This window comes from Oncorhynchus gorbuscha, linkage group LG01 (genome assembly GCF_021184085.1).
Source record: "Oncorhynchus gorbuscha isolate QuinsamMale2020 ecotype Even-year linkage group LG01, OgorEven_v1.0, whole genome shotgun sequence".
Taxonomy (NCBI): Eukaryota; Metazoa; Chordata; class Actinopteri; order Salmoniformes; family Salmonidae; genus Oncorhynchus; species Oncorhynchus gorbuscha.
This window is the reverse complement of record NC_060173.1, coordinates 3288544-3309479: the sequence shown is the minus strand read 5'-3', so window position 1 is coordinate 3309479 and position 20936 is coordinate 3288544. Positions and strand designations below refer to the sequence as shown.

Sequence of the window (20936 nt, the reverse complement as noted above, 5' to 3'; positions counted from 1 at the left end):
ATAATACATAATACAAACTACCTCATACGTCCAGTCAAATGTATGAATTACCTTCAGCAGATACCATCGTGTTGCGAAGAGTCTCCCCTTTCCACAGAGGGGTCATGCAATTCTCTGATCCAAAACAAATGTCTTTAAATTCTTAAAACTAAAATCTTATTCAATCTCTTCAGAGTCTGGATGAACGTAAAATATCAAGACTTGAACAAATAAAGAAAAGTTGGTCGCCATGTTATATATATCAAGGGTTGATTGAATTTCTACCTGATAGCTCAGAACTTATTAGGAAACAATGGGAAACAGAGCTCAAAGAAGACAGTGAGAATTATTAGTTACAGATATGTACAAATGTTCACATTTTCTTCTACAACCTTAGACATAAGTTATTGCAATTCAAGATAATTTACTACACTACTGCCAGAATTCATGTAATGCACCCAGAGAAGCAGTATCTCTTCTAGAATAACATGAGTACCGACACACAGTGCTTGACTTGGATTAGAATAGTTTTGGGTGCCAGTACTATCTATTGTTATGTGCAGGAGCTTCACAATACTTTTGAATGTTCATTCTATAAGAGGAACAGGAACTCAAGCAGTAGAACATTTAAGTTGCTGGTGATCAGCTCCGGTGAGCTCCTGTCCAAGTCAAGCACTGCCGGCACCTCTTATAGAATAATATGAGTACCTTCACCTCTTATAGAATAATATGAGTACCTTCACCTCTTATAGAATAAGAGTACCTTCACCTCTTATAGAATAAGAGTACCTTCACCTCTTATAGAATAAGAGTACCTTCACCTCTTATAGAATAAGAGTACCTTCACCTCTTATAGAATAATATGAGTACCTTCACCTCTTATAGAATAATATGAGTACCTTCACCTGTTATAGAATAATATGAGTACCTTCACCTGTTATAGAATAATATGAGTACCTTCACCTGTTATAGAATAATATGAGTACCTTCACCTCTTATAGAATAATATGAGTACCTTCACCTGTTATAGAATAATATGAGTACCTTCACCTCTTATAGAATAATATGAGTACCTTCACCTCTTATAGAATAATATGAGTACCCTCACCTCTTATAGAATAATATGAGTACCCTCACCTGTTATAGAATAATATGAGTACCTTCACCTCTTATAGAATAATATGAGTACCTTCACCTCTTACAGAATAATATGAGTACCGGCACCTCTTATAGAATAACAACGTTTTCTTCAGTGTGTGTGCACCTTTTTTATTCCACTTCAAGCGTTGCCTAACCACTAATGAAATCCGGGTTGCGTCCCAAGTAGCCCCCTATTCTCTATATAGTGCGCTACTTTTCACTAGAGCCCTATGAACCCTGGGAAAAGTAGTGCACCTCTGTTCATTAGGACCCTATGAACCCTGGGAAAATAGTGCACTATAAAGGGAATAAGGTACCATTTTGGCCACATTTTCAATGAATATGATTATACAACCATAAAAAAGAGCACTGAACTCTGCGACCTTGGAGAAGTCCTTCAGGAAAAGATACAAAGTGACTCAAAAAAATAAATCAATTAGTAAAAGATTTAGCATTAGAGAGATGCTGAATGTCCGCTGGTCAAAGCCTGGTATTTAATCAACGGTCATCAAAAGACTCAAACTGTTACATTAGAAGTTTTGTTTAAACATAATTAACAAAAATACAGTAGTAAAATCTAGTCTCTATTCAAAAATACTGATAAAAATGTACATATAAAATGTACATATAAAAATGTACATGATCCTGCAATATAATAAGAATGAACAAGAACTACAACACAAAACGTAACTACAACACAAAACAGGAACTACAACACAAGACAGGAACTACAACACAAAACAAGAACTACAACACAAAACGGGAACTACAACGCAAAACGGGAACTACAACACAAAACATAACTACAACGCAAAACGGGAACTACAACACAAAACATAACTACAACACAAAACATAACTACAACACAAAACGGGAACTACAACACAAAACGGGAACTACAACACAAAACGGGAACTACAACACAAAACGGGAACTACAACACAAAACGGGAACTACAACACAAAACGGGAACTACAACACAAAAAAGGAACTACAATACAAAAAAGGAACTACAACACAAAACAGGAACTACAACACAAAACAGAACTACAACACAAAACGGGAACTACAACACAAAACGGGAACTACAACACAAAACAGGAACTACAACACAAAACAGGAACTACAACACAAAATGTAACTACAACACAAAACGGGAACTACAACACAAAACAGGAACTACAACACAAAACAGGAACTACAACACAAAAAATGGGAACTACAACACAACGGGAACTACAAACGGGAACTACAACACACAACACTAAACACAGGAACTACAACACAAAACAGGAACTAAACACAAAACAGGAACTACAACACAAAACAGGAACTACAACACAAAATGTAACTACAACACAAAACGGGAACTACAACACAAAACGGGAACTACAACACAAAACGGGAACTACAACACAAAACGGGAACTACAACACAAAACAGGAACTACAACACAAAACAGGAACTACAACACAAAACAGGAACTACAACACAAAATGTAACTACAACACAAAACGGGAACTACAACACAAAACGGGAACTACAACACAAAACGGGAACTACAACACAAAACGGGAACTACAACACAAAACAGGAACTACAACACAAAATGTAACTACAACACAAAATGGGAACTACAACACAAAACATAACTACAACACAAAACATAACTACAACACAAAACATAACTACAACACAAAACATAACAGGAACTACAACACAAAACATAACAGGAACTACAACACAAAAAAAGGAAGTACAACACAAAACATAACAGGAAGTACAACACAAAACATAACAGGAAGTACAACACAAAACAGGAACTACAACACAAAACATAACAGGAACTACAACACAAAACAGGAACTACATCACAAAACAGGAAGTACAACACAAAACATAACAGGAACTAAACAAAACATAACATAACTTTTGCATCCCCTTTGTTGGCTTTGATCTGTAGAGGACTTTCTCCTGCAATATGGTTCTGTGGTTCTATGATTCCATGGTTCCGTCGTTCTATGGTTCTGTGGTTAAATTACGGTTCTGTGGTTCTAGTACACTGGGGTGGCGTTGCGGATCGCACAGCAGAGAACCATGGTGAATATCATCTCAAAGATCTACAGAGGAAGAAGAAGAGGAAGGTCTTTATCAAGACTTCAACATCTGTCCTCACTCAGTCAGGACAGCAGAGGTCAGGAGAACCTTTCTGTCTGTGCAGATAATAACTGTCACAGGGCTCCAGAGTTACTGTAGCGCAGTGGATTATAGAATATAACTGAAAAGTAATCCAGGAGCGTCTCCATGGTAACACCGCTCACCATGATGACAGCGACCACCAGGGCAGCTAGACCAATCAGGCAGAGCTTCTCGGAGAAGAGGTCCTTCAGCTTCAGATGACAGCTCTAGTGGGATGGGAACACAGGGAGGGGATAAGGACCAACACTTAAACACTTGTTTTCCTCCTGTCATATTTATGTGCTGTGTAAAGCATTCATTCAAACAGAACATAGAGATTTACAATAAAAATTATTATGATCCCCCTTCCAGGAGAGAATGCAGTTTTTTTGGGGTCGCCAAATTTTATGCAAATCCAAATATTCCAAAAACATCAATTTGAACTAAAGGGGAAAGGGAAGGTAAAGGGAAGGTAAAGGGGAAAGGGAAGGTAAAGGGGAAAGGGAAGGTAAAGGGGAAAGGGAGGGTAAAGGGGAGGTAAAGGGGAGGTAAAGGGAAGGTAAAGGGGAAAGGGGAAAGGGAAGGTAAAGAGGGAAGGGAAGGTAAAGGGAAGGAAAAGGGGAAAGGTAAGGTAAAGGGAAGGTAAAGGGGAAAGGGGAGGTAAAGAGGGGGAAAGGTAAAGGGGAAAGGGAAGGTAAAGGGAAGGTAAAGGGGAAAGGGAAGGTAAAGAGGGAAGGGAAGGTAAAGAGGGAAGGGAAGGTAAAGGGAAGGAAAAGGGGAAAGGGAAGGTAAAGAGGGAAGGGCAGGTAAAGGGAAGGTAAAGGGGAAAGAGAAGGTAAAGGGGAAAGGGAAGGTAAAGGGGAAAGGGAAGGTAAAGGGGAAAGGGGAGGTAAAGGGAAGGTAAAGGGGAAAGGGAAGGGAAAGGGAAGGTAAAGGGGAAAGGGAAGGTAAAGGGGAAAGGGAAGGTGAAGGGAAAGGGAAGGTAAAGGGGAAAGGGAAGGTAAAGAAGGAAGAGAAGGTAAAGGGTAAAGGGAAGGTAAAGGGGAAAGGGAAGGTAAAGGGGAAAGGGAAGGTAAAGGGGAAAGAGAAGGTAAAGGGGAAAGGGAAGGTAAAGGGGAAAGAGAAGGTAAAGGGGAAAGGGAAGGTAAAGAGGGAAGGGAAGGTAAAGGGAAGGTAAAGGGGAAAGAGAAGGTAAAGGGGAAAGGGAAGGTAAAGGGGAAAGGGAAGGTAAAGGGGAAAGGGAAGGTAAAGGGGAAAGGGGAGGTAAAGGGAAGGTAAAGGGAAGGTAAAGGAGAAAGGGAAAGTGTAAAGGGAAGGTAAAGGGGAAAGGGAAGGTAAAGGGAAGATAAAGGGGAAAGGGAAGGTAAAGGGGAAAGGGAAGGTAAAGGGGAAAGGGAAGGTAAAGGTAAGGTAAAGGGAAAAGGGAAGGTAAAGGGGAAAGGGAAGGTAAAGGGAAGGTAAAGGGAAAAGGGAAGGTAAAGGGGAAAGGGGGGGTAAAGAGGAAAGGGAAAGTGTCAAGGGAAGGTAAAGGGGAAAGGGAAGGTAAAGGGAAGGTAAAGGGGAAAGGGAAGGTAAAGGGGAAAGGGAAGGTAAAGGGGAAAGGGAAGGTAAAGGTAAGGTAAAGGGAAAAGGGAAGGTAAAGGGGAAAGGGAAGGTAAAGGGAAGGTAAAGGGAAAAGGGAAGGTAAAGGGGAAAGGGAAGGTAAAGGGGAAAGGGAAGGTAAAGGTAAGGTAAAGGGAAAAGGGAAGGTAAAGGGGAAAGGGAAGGTAAAGGGAAGGTAAAGGGAAAAGGGAAGGTAAAGGGGAAAGGGAAGGTAAAGGGAAGGTAAAGGGGAAAGGGAAGGTAAAGGGAAGGTAAACGGGAAAGGGAAGGGAAATGGAAGGTAAAGGGGAAAGGGAAGGGAAAGGGGAAAGGGAAGGTAAAGGGGAAAGGGAAGGTAAAGGGGAAAGGGAAGGTAAAGGGAAGGTAAAGGGAAAAGGGAAGGTAAAGGGGAAAGGGAAGGTAAAGGGAAGGTAAAGGGGAAAGGGAAGGTAAAGGGAAGGTAAACGGGAAAGGGAAGGGAAATGGAAGGTAAAGGGGAAAGGGAAGGGAAAGGGGAAAGGGAAGGTAAAGGGGAAAGGGAAGGTAAAGGGGAAAGGGAAGGTAAAGGGAAGGTAAAGGGGAAAGGGAAGGGAAATGGAAGGTAAAGGGGAAAGGGAAGGTAAAGGGGAAAGGGAAGGGAAAGGGGAAAGGGAAGGTAAAGGGGAAAGGGAAGGTAAAGGGAAGGTAAAGGGGAAAGGGAAGGGAAAGGGGAAAGGGAAGGGAAAGGGGAAAGGGAAGGTAAAGGGGAAAGGGAAGGTAAAGGGAAGGTAAAGGGGAAAGGGAAGGGAAAGGGGAAAGGGAAGGTAAAGGGGAAAGGAGAGATAAGGGAAGGTAAAGGGGAAAGGGAAGGGAAAGGGTAGGTAAAGGGGAAAGGGGAGGTAAAGGGAAGGTAAAGGGGAAAGGGGAGGTAAAGGGTAGGTAAAGGGGAAAGGGGAGGTAAAGGGGAAAGTGAAGGGAAAGGGGAAAGGGAAGGGAAAGGGGGGGTAAAGGGAAGGTAAAGGGAAGGGAAAGGGAAAGGGAAGGTAAAGGGGAGGTAAAGGGAAGGTAAAGGGGAAAGTGAAGGTAAAGGGGAGGTAAAGGGGAGGTAAAGGGAAGGTAAAGGGAAGGTAAAGGGAAGGTAAAGCGGAGGTAAAGGGAAGGTAAAGGGGAAAGTGAAGGTAAAGGGGAATACCTCGTCAGTTGCACAAATGAATACATTCAACCTAAATGTGTCTTCCGTATTGAACCCAAACCCTCTGAATCATTGGACATTGACCTGGGCAACAACTCGATGCGTGAACTGTACCTGAGGTTTCAACAAGGCATCGTCCTGGGTCTTCTTGGGACACAGAGCTCCGGCTACTTGTTTGAATAAGGGGGAGTCGTCTCCTTTACCACAGCAGTCCAGCTGAGGACACATGTAGAGACAACCGGTCAGCCATCGATCGATCGATCGATCGATTGATTGATTGATTTTTCTCTCCCCCAGCCCTCCCTCAGTTCTACAGAACCGTCACAGTACAACGATCGCATTGAGGAGAATACATTTTATAAAAGGTATTGTTTCAAAAATTTGACCACGGTTATCATGAAATAACTCTGAACGAAGATGTGCATCTTTTTCCCTCAGCAATAACAGATACATTTTCAACATTGGGCTGCGTTTACACCAGCAGCCCAATTCCTTCCTGTCATACAGGACCTCTATACCAGGCGGTGTCAGAGGAAGGCCCTAACAATTGTCAGAGACTCCAGCCACCCTAGTCATAGACTGTTTCTCTTTCTAAGATTCCTGAACATGTAATCAAATGGCTACCCAGACTATTTGCATTACCCCCCCCCCTTTACGCTCCTGCTACAGTACTCTCTGTTATTATCTACGCACAGTCACTTTAATAACTCTACCTACATGTACAGTACATATTACCTCAATTGCCTCGACTCACCGATGACCCCCACATTGACTCTGTACCGGTACCCCCTGTATATAGCCTCCACATTGACTCTGTACCGGTACCCCCTGTATATAGCCTCCACATTGACTCTGTAGCGGTACCCCCTGTATATAGCCTCCACATTGACTCTGTACCGGTATCCCCTGTATATAGCCTCCACATTGACTCTGTACCAGTACCCCCTGTATATAGCCTCCACATTGACTCTGTACCGGTACCCCCTGTATATAGCCTCCACATTGACTCTGTACCGGTACCCCCTGTATATAGCCTCCACATTGACTCTGTACCGGTACCCCCTGTATATAGCCTCCACATTGACTCTGTACCGGTACCCCCTATATATAGCCTCCACATTGACTCTGTACCGGTACCCCCTGTATATAGCCTCCACATTGACTCTGTACCGGTACCCCCTATATATAGCCTCCACATTGACTCTGTACCGGTACCCCCTATATATAGCCTCCACATTGACTCTGTACCGGTACCCCCTGTATATAGCCTCCACATTGACTCTGTACCGGTACCCCCTGTATATAGCCTCCACATTGACTCTGTACCGGTACCCCCTGTATATAGCCTCCACATTGACTCTGTACCGGTACCCCCTGTATATAGCCTCCACATTGACTCTGTACCGGTACCCCCTGTATATAGCCTCCACATTGACTCTGTACCGGTACCCCCTGTATATAGCCTCCACATTGACTCTGTACCGGTACCCCCTGTATATAGCCTCCACATTGACTCTGTACCGGTACCCCCTATATATAGCCTCCACATTGACTCTGTACCGGTACCCCCTGTATATAGCCTCCACATTGACTTTGTACCGGTACCCCCTATATATAGCCTCCACATTGACTCTGTACTGGTACCCCTGTATTTAGCCTCGCTATTGTTATTTACTGCTGCTCTTTAATTATTTGTTACTTTTATTTATTTTCTTTTTTTTAGGTAATTTTGTTAAAACTGCATTGTTGGTTAAGGGCTTGTAAGTAAGCATTTCACTGTAAGGTCTACAGCTGTTGTATTCGGCGCATGTGACAAATACAATTTGATTTGACTTGATTTTATATTTTTTTAAATTCACAAATTGATTTATTTTAACCAATCACATCAGACAGATCCTTTCAGATGAGCTCTTTTTTTTTCCAGAGCTGATCTGATTGGTCAAAAGACCCAATGAATAAATAAAAGATCAGAATTGGGCCGACTTTCATTTGTGATCTTCAGGATCGACAGGAATAGCTAGTGTTTTATATCATCACATTACTACATTATCGCTTCAACACTGTTCATTTCTAACCACTTTAACAGATTGAAATGATGATGAAATCAGCCAGAGGTCAGAGGTCAGAGACCTACCGTCTCGTGGAACACCTCCAGGACTTTGATAGCAGCCGTTTTGCTGGAAGAGTCTACAATGTCCACTGACTTGATGTACGCCGCGTCATAGAAGTTTATCATCTCCTTGGAGATCTGGAACAAACGGAGATAGCAGAGTTTGGTAGAGTCCATGTGTGTGTTTGTGCGTGTGCGTGTGCGTGCATGCGCGTGCGCGCGTGCGCGTGCGCGCGTGCGCGTGTGTGTGTGTGCGTGTGTGTGTGTGTGTGTGTGTGTGTCTTACTGTGTCACGGTTACTAAATCCCCAGATCCCAGCAGCCACCTCACAGGCGAAGAGGCACACCAACAGGAAGAAGAACTGAAAGAGAAAGACAAAAGAGAGATTAATTTGTCAAGCTTTTTTAAAATGGGTAATCTCAGGGCTTTACTTTACTGAAGGCCAAAACTTGATCATCCACAAAAAATGATTGGTCCCAGAGAGAGAGAGAGTACAGGCTCAGTGAGCACAGCCTTGCCATTGAGAAGGGTAGACACAGGAAAACCTGGCTCCCTGTAGAGGAAAGGCTGTGTAACCACTGCACAACAGCAGAACCTGAGACGGAGCTGCAATTTCATTCTCATTTGATTTATTTTTTTCTATTGTAAATATCCAAAATAAGCTTTGGCAATATGTGCATTGTTACGTCATCCCAATAAAGTGAATTGAATTGAATTGAGAGAGAGAGCTGTAGGGCTGTGCTACTGAGAGAGAGAGAGCTGTAGGGCTGTGCTACTGAGAGAGAGAACTGTAGGGCTGTGCTACTGAGAGAGAGAGCTGTAGGGCTGTGCTACTGAGAGAGAGAGCTGTAGGGCTGTGCTACTGAGAGAGAGAGAGCTTTAGGGCTGTGCTACTGAGAGAGAGAGAGCTGTAGGGCTGTGCTACTGAGAGAGAGAGAGAGAGAGCTGTAGGGCTGTGCTACTGAGAGAGAGAGAGCTGTAGGGCTGTGCTACTGAGAGAGAGAGCTGTAGGGCTGTGCTACTGAGAGAGAGAGCTGTAGGGCTGTGCTACTGAGAGAGAGAGCTGTAGGGCTGTGCTACTGAGAGAGAGAGAGAGCTGTAGGGCTGTGCTACTGAGAGAGAGAGCGAGCTGTAGGGCTGTGCTACTGAGAGAGAGAGCTGTAGTGCTGTGTTACTGAGAGAGAGAGCTGTAGGGCTGTGTTACTGAGAGAGAGAGAGCTGTAGGGCTGTGCTACTGAGAGAGAGAGAGCTGTAGTGCTGTGTTACTGAGAGAGAGAGCTGTAGGGCTGTGTTACTGAGAGAGAGAGAGCTGTAGGGCTGTGCTACTGAGAGAGAGAGAGCTGTAGGGCTGTGCTACTGAGAGAGAGAGAGCTGTAGGGCTGTGCTACTGAGAGAGAGAGCTGTAGGGCTGTGCTACTAAGAGAGAGAGAGCTGTAGGGCTGTGCTACTGAGAGAGAGAGAGCTGTAGGGCTGTGCTACTGAGAGAGAGAGAGCTGTAGGGCTGTGCTACTGAGAGAGAGAGCTGCAGGGCTGTGCTACTGAGAGAGAGAGCTGTAGGGCTGTGCTACTGAGAGAGAGAGAGCTGTAGGGCTGTGATACTGAGAGAGAGAGAGCTGCAGGGCTGTGCTACTGAGAGAGAGAGAGCTGTAGGGCTGTGCTACTGAGAGAGAGAGAGCTGTAGGGCTGTGCTACTGAGAGAGAGAGAGCTGTAGGGCTGTGCTACTGAGAGAGAGAGAGCTGTAGGGCTGTGCTACTGAGAGAGAGAGAGAGCTGCAGGGCTGTGCTACTGAGAGAGAGAGCTGTAGGGCTGTGCAACTGAGAGAGAGAGCTGCAGGGCTGTGCTACTCTCCCATGTTTAGAGGTCTGTTAATATTGCTGTCCATCCAGGGACACTGCACTGTGGTTGACCCTGTGCATCTCTCCGTGTATGTATATCTGGATATGTTAATTAATGCAGAAAAAAACACATTTATTTTCTAACCAATAGATAATAAAATATATATTCTATTCCTGAGAGAGAGCGCCGTTGGGCCGAGCTACACTCCAATGTTGAGAGGCGTGCCCTGAAAGACAAGCGGCGTTGTCCTGCTGCCCTCTAGTGGTCACTCACTCACCGTTCCAAGGAGGCACTGAGATTCCTGGATGGCACCATAGCAACCAAGGAACCCTACAATCATCATCACAGCTCCCACAGCAATCAGGATGTACACGCCTAGAGAAAAAGACACAACTCCATTGGTCCCACAGGGAAAAAAAATTCACTACTTAGTTCGACACATACATTGATTGACTGTATGTTTGTTTTACTCCGTATGTAACTCTGTGTTGTTGTATGTGTCGCACTGCTTTGCTTTATCTTGGCCAGGTCGCAGTTGTAAATGAGAACTTGTTCTCAACTACCCTACCTGGTTAAATAAAGGTGAAATTAAATAAATAAATAAAGCATACAACAACACAGTTACACATGAAATAAACAAAACATAGTCAATAATACAGTATAAAAATAAGTCTATATACAATGTGAGCAAAAGAGGTGAGATAAGGGAGGTAAAGGCAAAGTAAATACAATAGAGCAAGTAAAACACTGGAATGGTAGATTTGCAGTGGAAGAATGTGCAAAGTAGAGATAGAAATAATGGGGTGCAAAGGAGCAAAATAAATAAATACAGTAGGGGAAGAGGTAGTTGTTTGGGCTTAATTATAGATGGGCTATGTACAGGTGCTGATATCTGTGAGCTGCTCTGATAGCTGGTGCGTAAAACTAGTGAGGGAGATATGAGTCTCCAGCTTCAATAATTTTTGCAGTTCGTTCCAGTCATTGGCAGCAGAGAAGGAGAGGCGGCCAAAGGAAGAATTGGCTTTGGGTGTGACCAGTGAGATTCACCTGCTGGAGAGCGTGCTACGAGTGGGTGCTGCTATGGTGACCAGTGAGCTGAGATAAGGCGGGGCTTTACCTAGCAGAGACTTGTAGATAACCTGTAGCCAGTGCAGCAGTAAGGTCCAATTGCAGTCAGAAGTTTACATACACTTAGGATGGAGTCATTAAAACTCTTTTTTCAACCACTCCACAAATTTCTTGTTAACAAACCATAGTTTTGGCAAGTCGGTTAATTTTTCCAACAATTGTTTACAGATTATTTCACTTATAATTCACTGTAACACAATTCCAGTGGGTCAGAAGTTTACATACACTAAGTTGACTGTGCCTTTAAACAGCTTGGAATCTTCCAGAAAATGATGTCAGGGCTTCTGATAGGCTAATTGACATCATTTGAGTCAATAGGAAGTGTACCTGTGGATGTATTTCAGTGGCTCTTTGCTTGACATCATGGGAAAATCAAGAGAAATCAGCCAAGACCTCAGAAAAAACATTGTAGACCTCCACAAGTCTGGTTCATCCTTGGGAGCAATTTCCAAATGCCTGAAGGTACCATCTGTACAAACAATAGTACGCAAGTATAAACACCATGGGACCACACAGCCATCATACCGCTCAGGAAGGAGACGCATTCTGTCTCCTAGAGATGAACGTACTTTGGTCCTAAAAGTGCAAATCAATCCCAGAACAACAGCAAAGGACCTTGTGAAGATGCTGGAGGAAACAGGTACAAAAGTATCTACATCCACAGTAAAACGAGTCCTATATCGACATAACCTGAAAGGCCGCTCAGAAAGGAAGAAGCCACTGCTCCAAAACCGCCATAAAAAAGCCAGACTACGTTTTGCAACTGCACATGGGGACAAAGATTGTACTTTTTGGAGAAATGTCCTCTGGTCTGATGAAACAAAAATAGAACTCTTTGGCCATAATGACTATCATTACATTTGGAGGAAAAAGGAGGAGGCTTGCTAGCCGAGGAACACCCTCCCAACCGTGAAGCACAGGGGTGGCAGCATCATGTTGTGGGGGTGCTTTGCTGCAGGAGGGACTTGGTGCATTTCACAAAATAGATGGCATCATGAGTCAGGAAAATTATGTGGATATATTGAAGCAACGTCTCAAGACATCAGTCAGGAAGTTAAAGCTTGGTCGCAAATGGGTCTTCCAAATGGACAATGACCCCAAGCATACTTCCAAAGTTGTGGCAAAATGGCTTAAGGACAACAAAGTCAAGGTATTGAAGTGGCCATCACAAAGCCCTGACCTCAATCCTGTAGAAAATTTGTGGGCAGAACTGAAAAAGCGTGTGCGAGCAAGGAGGCCTACAAACCTGACTCAGTTACACCAACTCTGTCAGGAGGAATGGGCCAAAATTCACCCAACTTATTGTGGGAAGCTTGTGGAAGGTTACCCAAAACATTTGACCCAAGTTTAAACTATTTAAAGGCAATGCTACCAAATACTAATTGAGTGTATGTAAACTTCTGACCCACTGGGAATATTATGAAAGAAATAAAAGCTGAAATAAACCACTCTCTACTATTATTCTGACATTTCACATTCTTAAAATAAAGTGGTGATCCTAGCTGACGTAAAACAGGGAATTTTTACGAGTATTAAATGTCAGGAATAGTGAAAAACAGAGTTTAAATGTATTGGGCTAAGGTGTATGTAAACTTCCGACTTCAACTGTATATACACACATATATAAACATATATAAACTCCGAAACCTCAGGACCCTGTCTTTCAAAGATAATTTGTCAAATCCAAATAACATCACAGATCTTCATTGGGTTTAAACACTGTTCATTGAACCATAAACAATGAATGAACATGCACCTGTGGAACGGTCGCTAAGACACTAACAGTTTAATATAAATAATATAATAATATATGCCATTTAGCAGACGCTTTTATCCAAAGCAACTTACAGTCATGTGTGCATACATTCTACGTATGGGTGGTCCCGGGAATCGAACCCACTACCCTGGCGTTACAAGCGCCATGCTCTACCAACTGAGCTACAGAAGGACCAGTTTACAGACGGTAGGCAATTAAGGTCACAGTTCTGAAAACATAGGACACTAAAGAGGCCTTTCTACTGACTCTGAAAAACACCAAAAGAAAGATGCCCAGGTTCCCTGCTCATCTGTGTGAACGTGCTTTAGGCATGCTGCAAGGAGGCATGAGGACTGCAGATGTGGCCAGGGCAATAAATTGCAATGACCGTACAGTGATACGCCTAAGACAGCGCTACAGGGAGAAAGGTCGGACAGCTGATCGTCCTCACAGTGGCAGACCACATGTAACAACACCTGCACAGGATCGGTACATCCGAACACCACACCTGCGAGACAGGTACAGGATGGGAACAACAACTGCCCGAGTTACACCAGGAACGCGCAATCTCTACATCAGTTCTCAATCTGTCCGCAATAGCAGAGAGTCTGGACTGAGGGCTCGTAGGCCTGTTGTAAGGCAGGTCCTTACCAGACATCACTGGCAACAGCGTCACCTATGGGCACAAACCCACCATTGCTGGCCTAGACAGGACTGGCAAAAAGTTATCTTCACTGACGAGTCACGGTTTTGTCTCACCAGGGGTGATGGTCGGATTCGCGTTTATAGTGGAAGTAATTACACTATAAAGGAGTTACACCGAGGCCTGTATTCTGGAGCGGGATCGATTTGGAGGTGGAGGGTCCGTCATGGTCTGGGGCGGTGTGTCACAGCATCATCGGACAGAGCTGGTTGTCATTGCAGGTAATCTCAATGCTGTGCATTACAGGGAAGAGATCCTCCGCCCTCATGTGGTATCCTTCCTGCAGGCTCATCTTGACATGACCCTCCAGCATGACAATGCCACCAGCCATACTGCTTGTTCTGTGCGTGATTTCCTGCAAGACAGGAATGTCAGTGTTCTGCCATGGCCAGTGAAGAGCCTGGATCTCAATCCCATTGAGCACATCTGGGACCTGTTGGATCGGAGGGGAAGGACTAGGGCAATTCCCCCAGAAATGTCCGGGACCTTGCAGGTGCCTTGGTGGAAGAGTGGGGTAACATCTCACAGCAAGAACTAGGAAATCTGGTGCAGCCCATGAGGAGGAGATGCACTGCAGTACAAAATGCAGCTGGTGGCCACACCAGATACTGACGGTTACCTTTGACTTTAACCCCCACTTTGTTCAGGGACACATTATTCCATTTCTGTTAGTCACATGTCTGTGGAACTTTTTCAGTTTATGTCTCAGTTGTTGAATCTTGTTATTTTCATACAAATATTTACACATGTTAAGTTTGCTGAAAATAAACACAGTTGACAGTGAGACTACGTTTCTTTTTTTGTTGAGTTTATAAACTACACAGTGCCAAAGTATTCAGACTCCTTGACTTTTTCCACATTTTGTTACATTACAGTCTAATTCTAAAATGGATTAAATCGTTTTTTCCCCTCATCAATCTACACACAATAACACATAATGACATCACAATAACCCATAATGACGAAGCAATAACCCATAATGACGAAGCAAAAACTGGTTTAGAAATGTTTGCTACTTCATAAAATAAAAATCGAATATACCCATTTACATAAGTATACAGACACTTTACTCAGTACTTTGTTGAAGCTCCTTTTGGCAGCGATTACAGCCTTGATTCTTCTTGGCACACCTTTATTTGGGGCTTGGCACACCTGTATTTGGGGAGTTTCTCACATTCTTCTCTGCAGATCCTCTGTCAAGCTCTGTCAGGTTGGATGGGGAGCGTTGCTGCAGTTATTTTCAGGTCACTCCAGAGATGTTCGATCTGGTTCAAGTCCGGGCCCTGGCTGGGCCACTCAAGGACATTCAGAGACTTGTCCTGAAGCCACTCATGCGTTGTCTTGGCTGTGTGCTTAGGGTCGTTGTCCTGTTGGAAGGTGAACCTTTGCCCCAGTCTGAGGTCCTGAGCGCTCTGGGGTAGGTTTTTATCAAGGATCTTTCTGTACTTTGCTCCGCTCATCTTTCCCTCGATCCTGACTAGTCTCCCAGTCCCTGCCGCTGGTTCTCCCATCTCCACAAAGGAACTCTAGAGCTCTGTCAGAGTGTCCATCAGGTTCTCCCTGATCAAGGCTCTTCTCCCCTGATTGCTCAGTTTGGAGGGGCGGCCAGCTCTGGGAAAAGTCTTGGTGGTTCCAAACTTCTCCATGTAACAGTGATGCCACTGTGTTCTTGGGGAACTTCAATGCTGCAGACATATTTTGGGAGCCTTTGTTCCTCGACACAATCCTGTCTCGGAGCTCTACGGACAATTCCTTCTACCTCATGGCTTGGTTTCTGCTTTGACATGCACTGTCAACTGTGGGACCTTAATAAATAGACAGGTGTGTGCCTTTCCAAATCATCTCCAATCAATTGAATTTGCAACAGGTGGACTCCAATCAAGCGTAACAAAATGGGGAAAAAGTGAAGGGGTCTGAAAACCTGAAGGCACTGTATATGTGTGATGTGATGCATAGATATTATGAACAGTGTGTAGATAGAATATGTAGTATATATGTAGAATACATGGATGTAATAGTATGGTTGCCTTGACTAGAATACAGTACTTACATATAAAGTGGATAAAACAGTATGTAAACATTATTAAAGTGACCATGTTCCATTATTAAAGTGACCAGTGATTCCATTATTAAAGAGACCAGTGTTCCATTATTAAAGTGACCAGTGTTCCATTATTAAAGTGACCAGTGTTCCATTATTAAAGTGACCAGTGTTCCATTATTAAAGTGACCAGTGTTCCATTATTAAAGTGACCAGTGTTCCATTATTAAAGGGACCAGTGTTCCATTATTAAAGTGACCAGTGTTCCATTATTAAAGGGACCAGTGATTCCATTATTAAAGTGACTAGTGTTCCATTATTAAAGTGACCAGTGTTCCATTATTAAAGTGTCCAGTGTTCCATTATTAAAGTGACCAGTTTTCCATTATTAAAGTGACCAGTGTTCCATTATTAAAGGGACCAATGATTCCATGTCTATAGGGCAGCAGCCTCTAAGGTTCAGTGCTGAGTATCCAGATGGTAGCTGGTTAGTGACAGTGACTAAAGTCTGGGAAATTCCCTTTAATAGGGGCTTTGTCTGCAGTCCAGCGTGCTGCTCTGTAAGCACATTGGAATGCATCTTGGTTTATGTGGGAAACACCAGCAGGTGGCAGTATGATAAGTCAGTATGATAACCCCATACAGAAACAAACTATTGAAATGGAATTCTTTGTCTTTTTCCAGGTGGCTTCCCTATCCAGCGATATGACATGTGAGATGATGAGGGCATCCCGTAACATCCTGTTACTGGGACAGGATGACTTACCAGATCCATCCGGACTGAGAGGGAGGAGGGAGAGCACACGCATGCACGCACACACACACACACACATTACACACACACAAACATTACACACACACAAATATTACACACACACACACACATTACAAACACGCACACATTACACACATTACACACATACAAACATTACACACACACAAACATTACACACACACACACACACATTACAAACACACACACATTACACACATTACACACATTACACACATCACACACACACACACACACACACACACACACACACACACACACACACACACACACACACACACACACACACACACACACACACACACACACACACACACACACACACACACATAAACACACACACTGACAGCGACGTAGACCGAGCCAGGAAATTCCCCCCTCTCCTCTCCACACAAACGAAAATATACCACTTCTCCTTCCCGAGAAAACTGAAAGTCCTTCCCAGGCATCTTGGTATTCCCGTTCAAACCGGAAATGTTTAAATCCTATAATAGCCTAATTACGGAAAAAATGGTCCTCTATAGTTCAGTTAGTAAAATATGGTTCTCTGTAGTTCAGTTAGTAAAACATGGTCCTCTGTAGTTCAGTTGGTAGAACATGGTCCTCTGTAGACAGTAGAACCTGGTCCTCTGTAGTTCAGTTAGTAGAACATGGTTCTCTGTAGTTCAGTTAGTAAAACATGGTCCTCTGTAGTTCAGTTGGTAGAACATGGTCCTCTGTAGACAGTAGAACCTGGTCCTCTGTAGTTCAGTTAGTAGAACATGGTTCTCTGTAGTTCAGTTGGTAAAACATGGTCCTCTGTAGTTCAGTTAGCAGAACATGGTTCTCTGTAGTTCAGTTATTAGAACATGGTCCTCTGTAGTTCAGTTGGTAAAACATGGTCCTCTGTAGTTCAGTTAGCAGAACATGGTTCTCTGTAGTTCAGTTATTAGAACATGGTCCTCTGTAGTTCAGTTAGCAGAACATGGTCCTCTGTAGTTCAGTTAGTAGAACATGGTCCTCTGTAGTTCAGTTAGTAGAACATGGTCCTCTGTAGTTCAGTTAGTAGAACATGGTCCTCTTTAGTTCAGTTAGTAGAACATGGTCCTCTGTATTTTAGTTAGTAGAACATGGTCCTCTGTAGTTCAGTTAGTAGAACATGTTTCTCTGTTTCTCAGTTAGTAGAACATGGTCCTCTGTAGTACAGTTAGTAGAACATTGTCCTCTGTAGACAGTAGAACCTGGTCCTCTGTAGTTCAGTTAGTACAACATGGTCCTCTGTAGTTCAGTTAGTAGAATATGGTTCTCTGTAGTTCAGTTCGTAGAACATGGTCCTCTGTAGTTCAGTTAGTAGAACATTGTCCTCTGTAGACAGTAGAACCTGGTCCTCTGTAGTTCAGTTAGTACAACATGGTCCTCTGTAGTTCAGTTAGTAGAATATGGTTCTCTGTAGTTCAGTTAGTAGAACATGGTCCTTTGTAGTTCAGTTCATAGAACATGGTCCTCTGTAGTTCAGTTAGTAGAACATGGTCCTCTGTAGTTCAGTTAGTAGAACATGGTCCTCTGTAGTTCAGTTAGTACAACATGGTCCTCTGTAGTTCAGTTAGTAGAATATGGTTCTCTGTAGTTCAGTTCGTAGAACATGATCCTTTGTAGTTCAGTTAGTAGAACATGGTCCTATGTAGTTCAGTTAGTGGTCCTAGGTAACTAACTCACACCAGTCAGAGTGTAGCAGGGTAACTAACTCACACCAGTCAGAGTGTAGCAGGGTAACTAACTCACACCAGTCAGAGTGTAGCAGGGTAACTAACTCACACCAGTCAGACTGTAGCAGGGTAACTAACTCACACCAGTCAGAGTGTAGCAGGGTAACTAACTCACACCAGTCAGAGTGTATCAGGGTAACTAACTCACACCAGTCAGAGTGTAGCAGGGTAACTAACTCACACCAGTCAGAGTGTAGCAGGGTAACTAACTCACACCAGTCAGAATGTAGCAGGGTAACTAACTCACACCAGTCAGAGTGTAGCAGGGTAACTAACTCACAGCAGTCAGAGTGTAGCAGGGTAACTAACTCACACCAGTCAGAGTGTAGCAGGGTAACTAACTCACACCAGTCAGAATGTAGCAGGGTAACCTAACTCTAACTCACCAGTCAGAGTGTAGCAGGGTAACTAACTCACAGCAGTCAGAGTGTAGCAGGGTAACTAACTCACAGCAGTCAGAGTGTAGCAGGGTAACTAACTCACAGCAGTCAGAGTGTAGCAGGGTAACTAACTCACAGCAGTCAGAGTGTAGCAGGGTAACTAACTCACAGCAGTCAGAGTGTAGCAGGGTAACTAACTCACACCAGTCAGAATGTAGCAGGGTAACTAACTCACACCAGTCAGAGTGTAGCAGGGTAAATAACTCACTGCAGTCAGAGTTGTCTTCCATGGCTCTATATGCAGTGTTTTAACGATGGGAAAATAGTTAAAGTACAAAATTTAAAATAAATAAACATAAATATGGGTTGTATTTACAATGGTGTTTGTTATTCACTGGTTGCCCTTTTCTTGTGGCAACAGGTCGCAAATCTTGCTGCTGTGATGGCACACTGTGGTATTTCACCCAGTAGATATGGGAGTTTATCAAAATTGGATTTGTTTTCAAATTCTTTGTGGATCTGTGTAATCTGAGGGAAATATGTCTCTCTGATATGGTCATACATTGGTCAGGAGGTTAGTAAGTGCAGTTCAGTTTCCACATCATTTTGTGGGCAGTGTGCACATAGCCTGTCTTCTCTTGAGAGCCAGGTCTGCCTGTACATAGTCAAAGCTTTCCTTAATTTTGCATCAGTCACAGTGGTCAGGTATTCTGAAGTTTAGGCCGAGGAATGTAAAGTTTATTGTGTGCTCTATGACTACGGTGTCTAGATGGAATTTGTATTTGTGGTCCTGGCGAGGTGCTGCAGACTCTTCTAGGCTTAAGATGCATCCATGTCTCACCCCACGGCCCTGTGGAAGGAAATGTGTGTTTTTTGCCAATTTTAACCGCACACTTGTTGTTTGGGTACATGGATTTTATAATGTCGTATGTTTTTCCCCCAACACCACTTTCCATCAGTTTGTATAGCAGACCCTCATGACAAATTGAGTCACAAGCGTTTTTAAAGTCAACAAAGCATGAGAAGACTTTGCCTTTGTTTTGGTTTGTTTGTTTGTCAATTAGGGTGTGTAGGTTGAATACGTGGTCTGTCGTATGGAAAATTGGTAAAGATCCAATTTGACGTTTGCTATGTACATTGTTTTCACTGAGGAAAGTTAATGATAATGTAGAGGATTTTCCGAAGGTTGTTGTTCAAGCATATCCCACGGTCGTTATGGGGGTCAGATTGGTCTCCGCTTTTGTGGATTGGAGCTATTAGTTCTTGGTTCCAAATATCGAGGAAGATGCCAGAGCTGAGGATGATGTTAAAGAGTTCAAGTATAGCCAATTGTGATTTGTGGTCTGAATATTTTATCATTTAATTGAGGATACCATCAACACAACAGGCCTTTTTGGGTTGGAGGGTTTATATTTTGTCCTGTAGTTCATTCAATGTAAATGGAGAATCCAGTGGGCTCTTGTAGTCTTCAATAGTTGATTCTAAGATTTGTATTTGATCATGTACAGTGGGGCAAAAAAGTATTTAGTCAGCCACCAATTGTGCAAGTTCTCCCACTTAAAAAGATGAGAGAGGCCTGTAATTTTCATCATATCATACATCATGGTGTGACTTCAACTATGATAGACAAAATTAGAAAAAATATCCAGAAAATCACATTGTAGGATTTTTATGAATTTATTTGCAAATTATGGTGGAAAATAAATATGCTATGTACAGACTCTGCAAGTGACAGAGCTGCAGGAGTTGTGACCCATTTTTGTGGGTTGTTTTGTCATAGTTGTGTCTAAATGGCATAATTGGGAGGGAATGCTGTCACCTCCAGGTAGGTGTTTGTCACCCTGTGTGCTGAGGGTGTCAGGTTCTTGTCCAGTTCTGGCAATTAGGTTGCCACAGACTAGTACATGTCCCTGGGCCTGGACATGGTTGATCTCCACCTCTAGGATGGAGAAGCTGTCATCGTTAAAGTATGGGGATTATATTGTGGTCCGCCGGGCTCTAGAGTGGCTTCTCTCTCTCTCTCTCTCTCTCTCTCTCTCTCTCTCTCTCTCTTTCTCTCTCCAGCTCCTTCCCTCCATCTTTCCCTCTCTCTCTCTCTCTCTCTCTCTCTCTCCTCCTCTCTCTCTCTCTCTCTCTCTCTCTCTCTCTCTCTCTCTCTCTCTTCTCTCTCTCTCTCTCTCTCTCTCTCTCTCTCTCTCTCTCTCTCTCTCTCACACACACACACACACACACACACACACACACACACACACACACACACACACACACACACACACACACACACACACACACACAGAGAGAGAGAGAGAATCTGCTGAGAGGGAGAAGGTGTTGTGTAAACGATCAATACAGATGACTATAAAAGCTATTTCTATACCAGTAACAACATGTTTG

The 20936-nt window shown here is 43.4% G+C and overlaps 1 protein-coding gene across 1 annotated transcript in view; it reads right to left on the bottom strand.

Annotated features, from left to right (window-relative positions):
• Nucleotides 1-2749: 2749 nt before the first annotated feature.
• The window catches only part of LOC124031984 (CD81 antigen-like), a 33484-nt gene continuing 15297 nt past the window's right edge, over nt 2750-20936 (bottom strand). Inside the window, exons 3-8 of the mRNA XM_046343888.1 lie at nt 10274-10371; nt 8446-8520; nt 8184-8297; nt 6164-6265; nt 3441-3524; nt 2750-3239 (exon numbers count right to left, since the gene is read on the bottom strand). Coding sequence (XP_046199844.1) covers nt 3174-3239; nt 3441-3524; nt 6164-6265; nt 8184-8297; nt 8446-8520; nt 10274-10371 — 539 coding nt within the window. The 3' untranslated portion in view covers nt 2750-3173. The remainder of the gene's footprint in view (nt 3240-3440; nt 3525-6163; nt 6266-8183; nt 8298-8445; nt 8521-10273; nt 10372-20936) is intronic.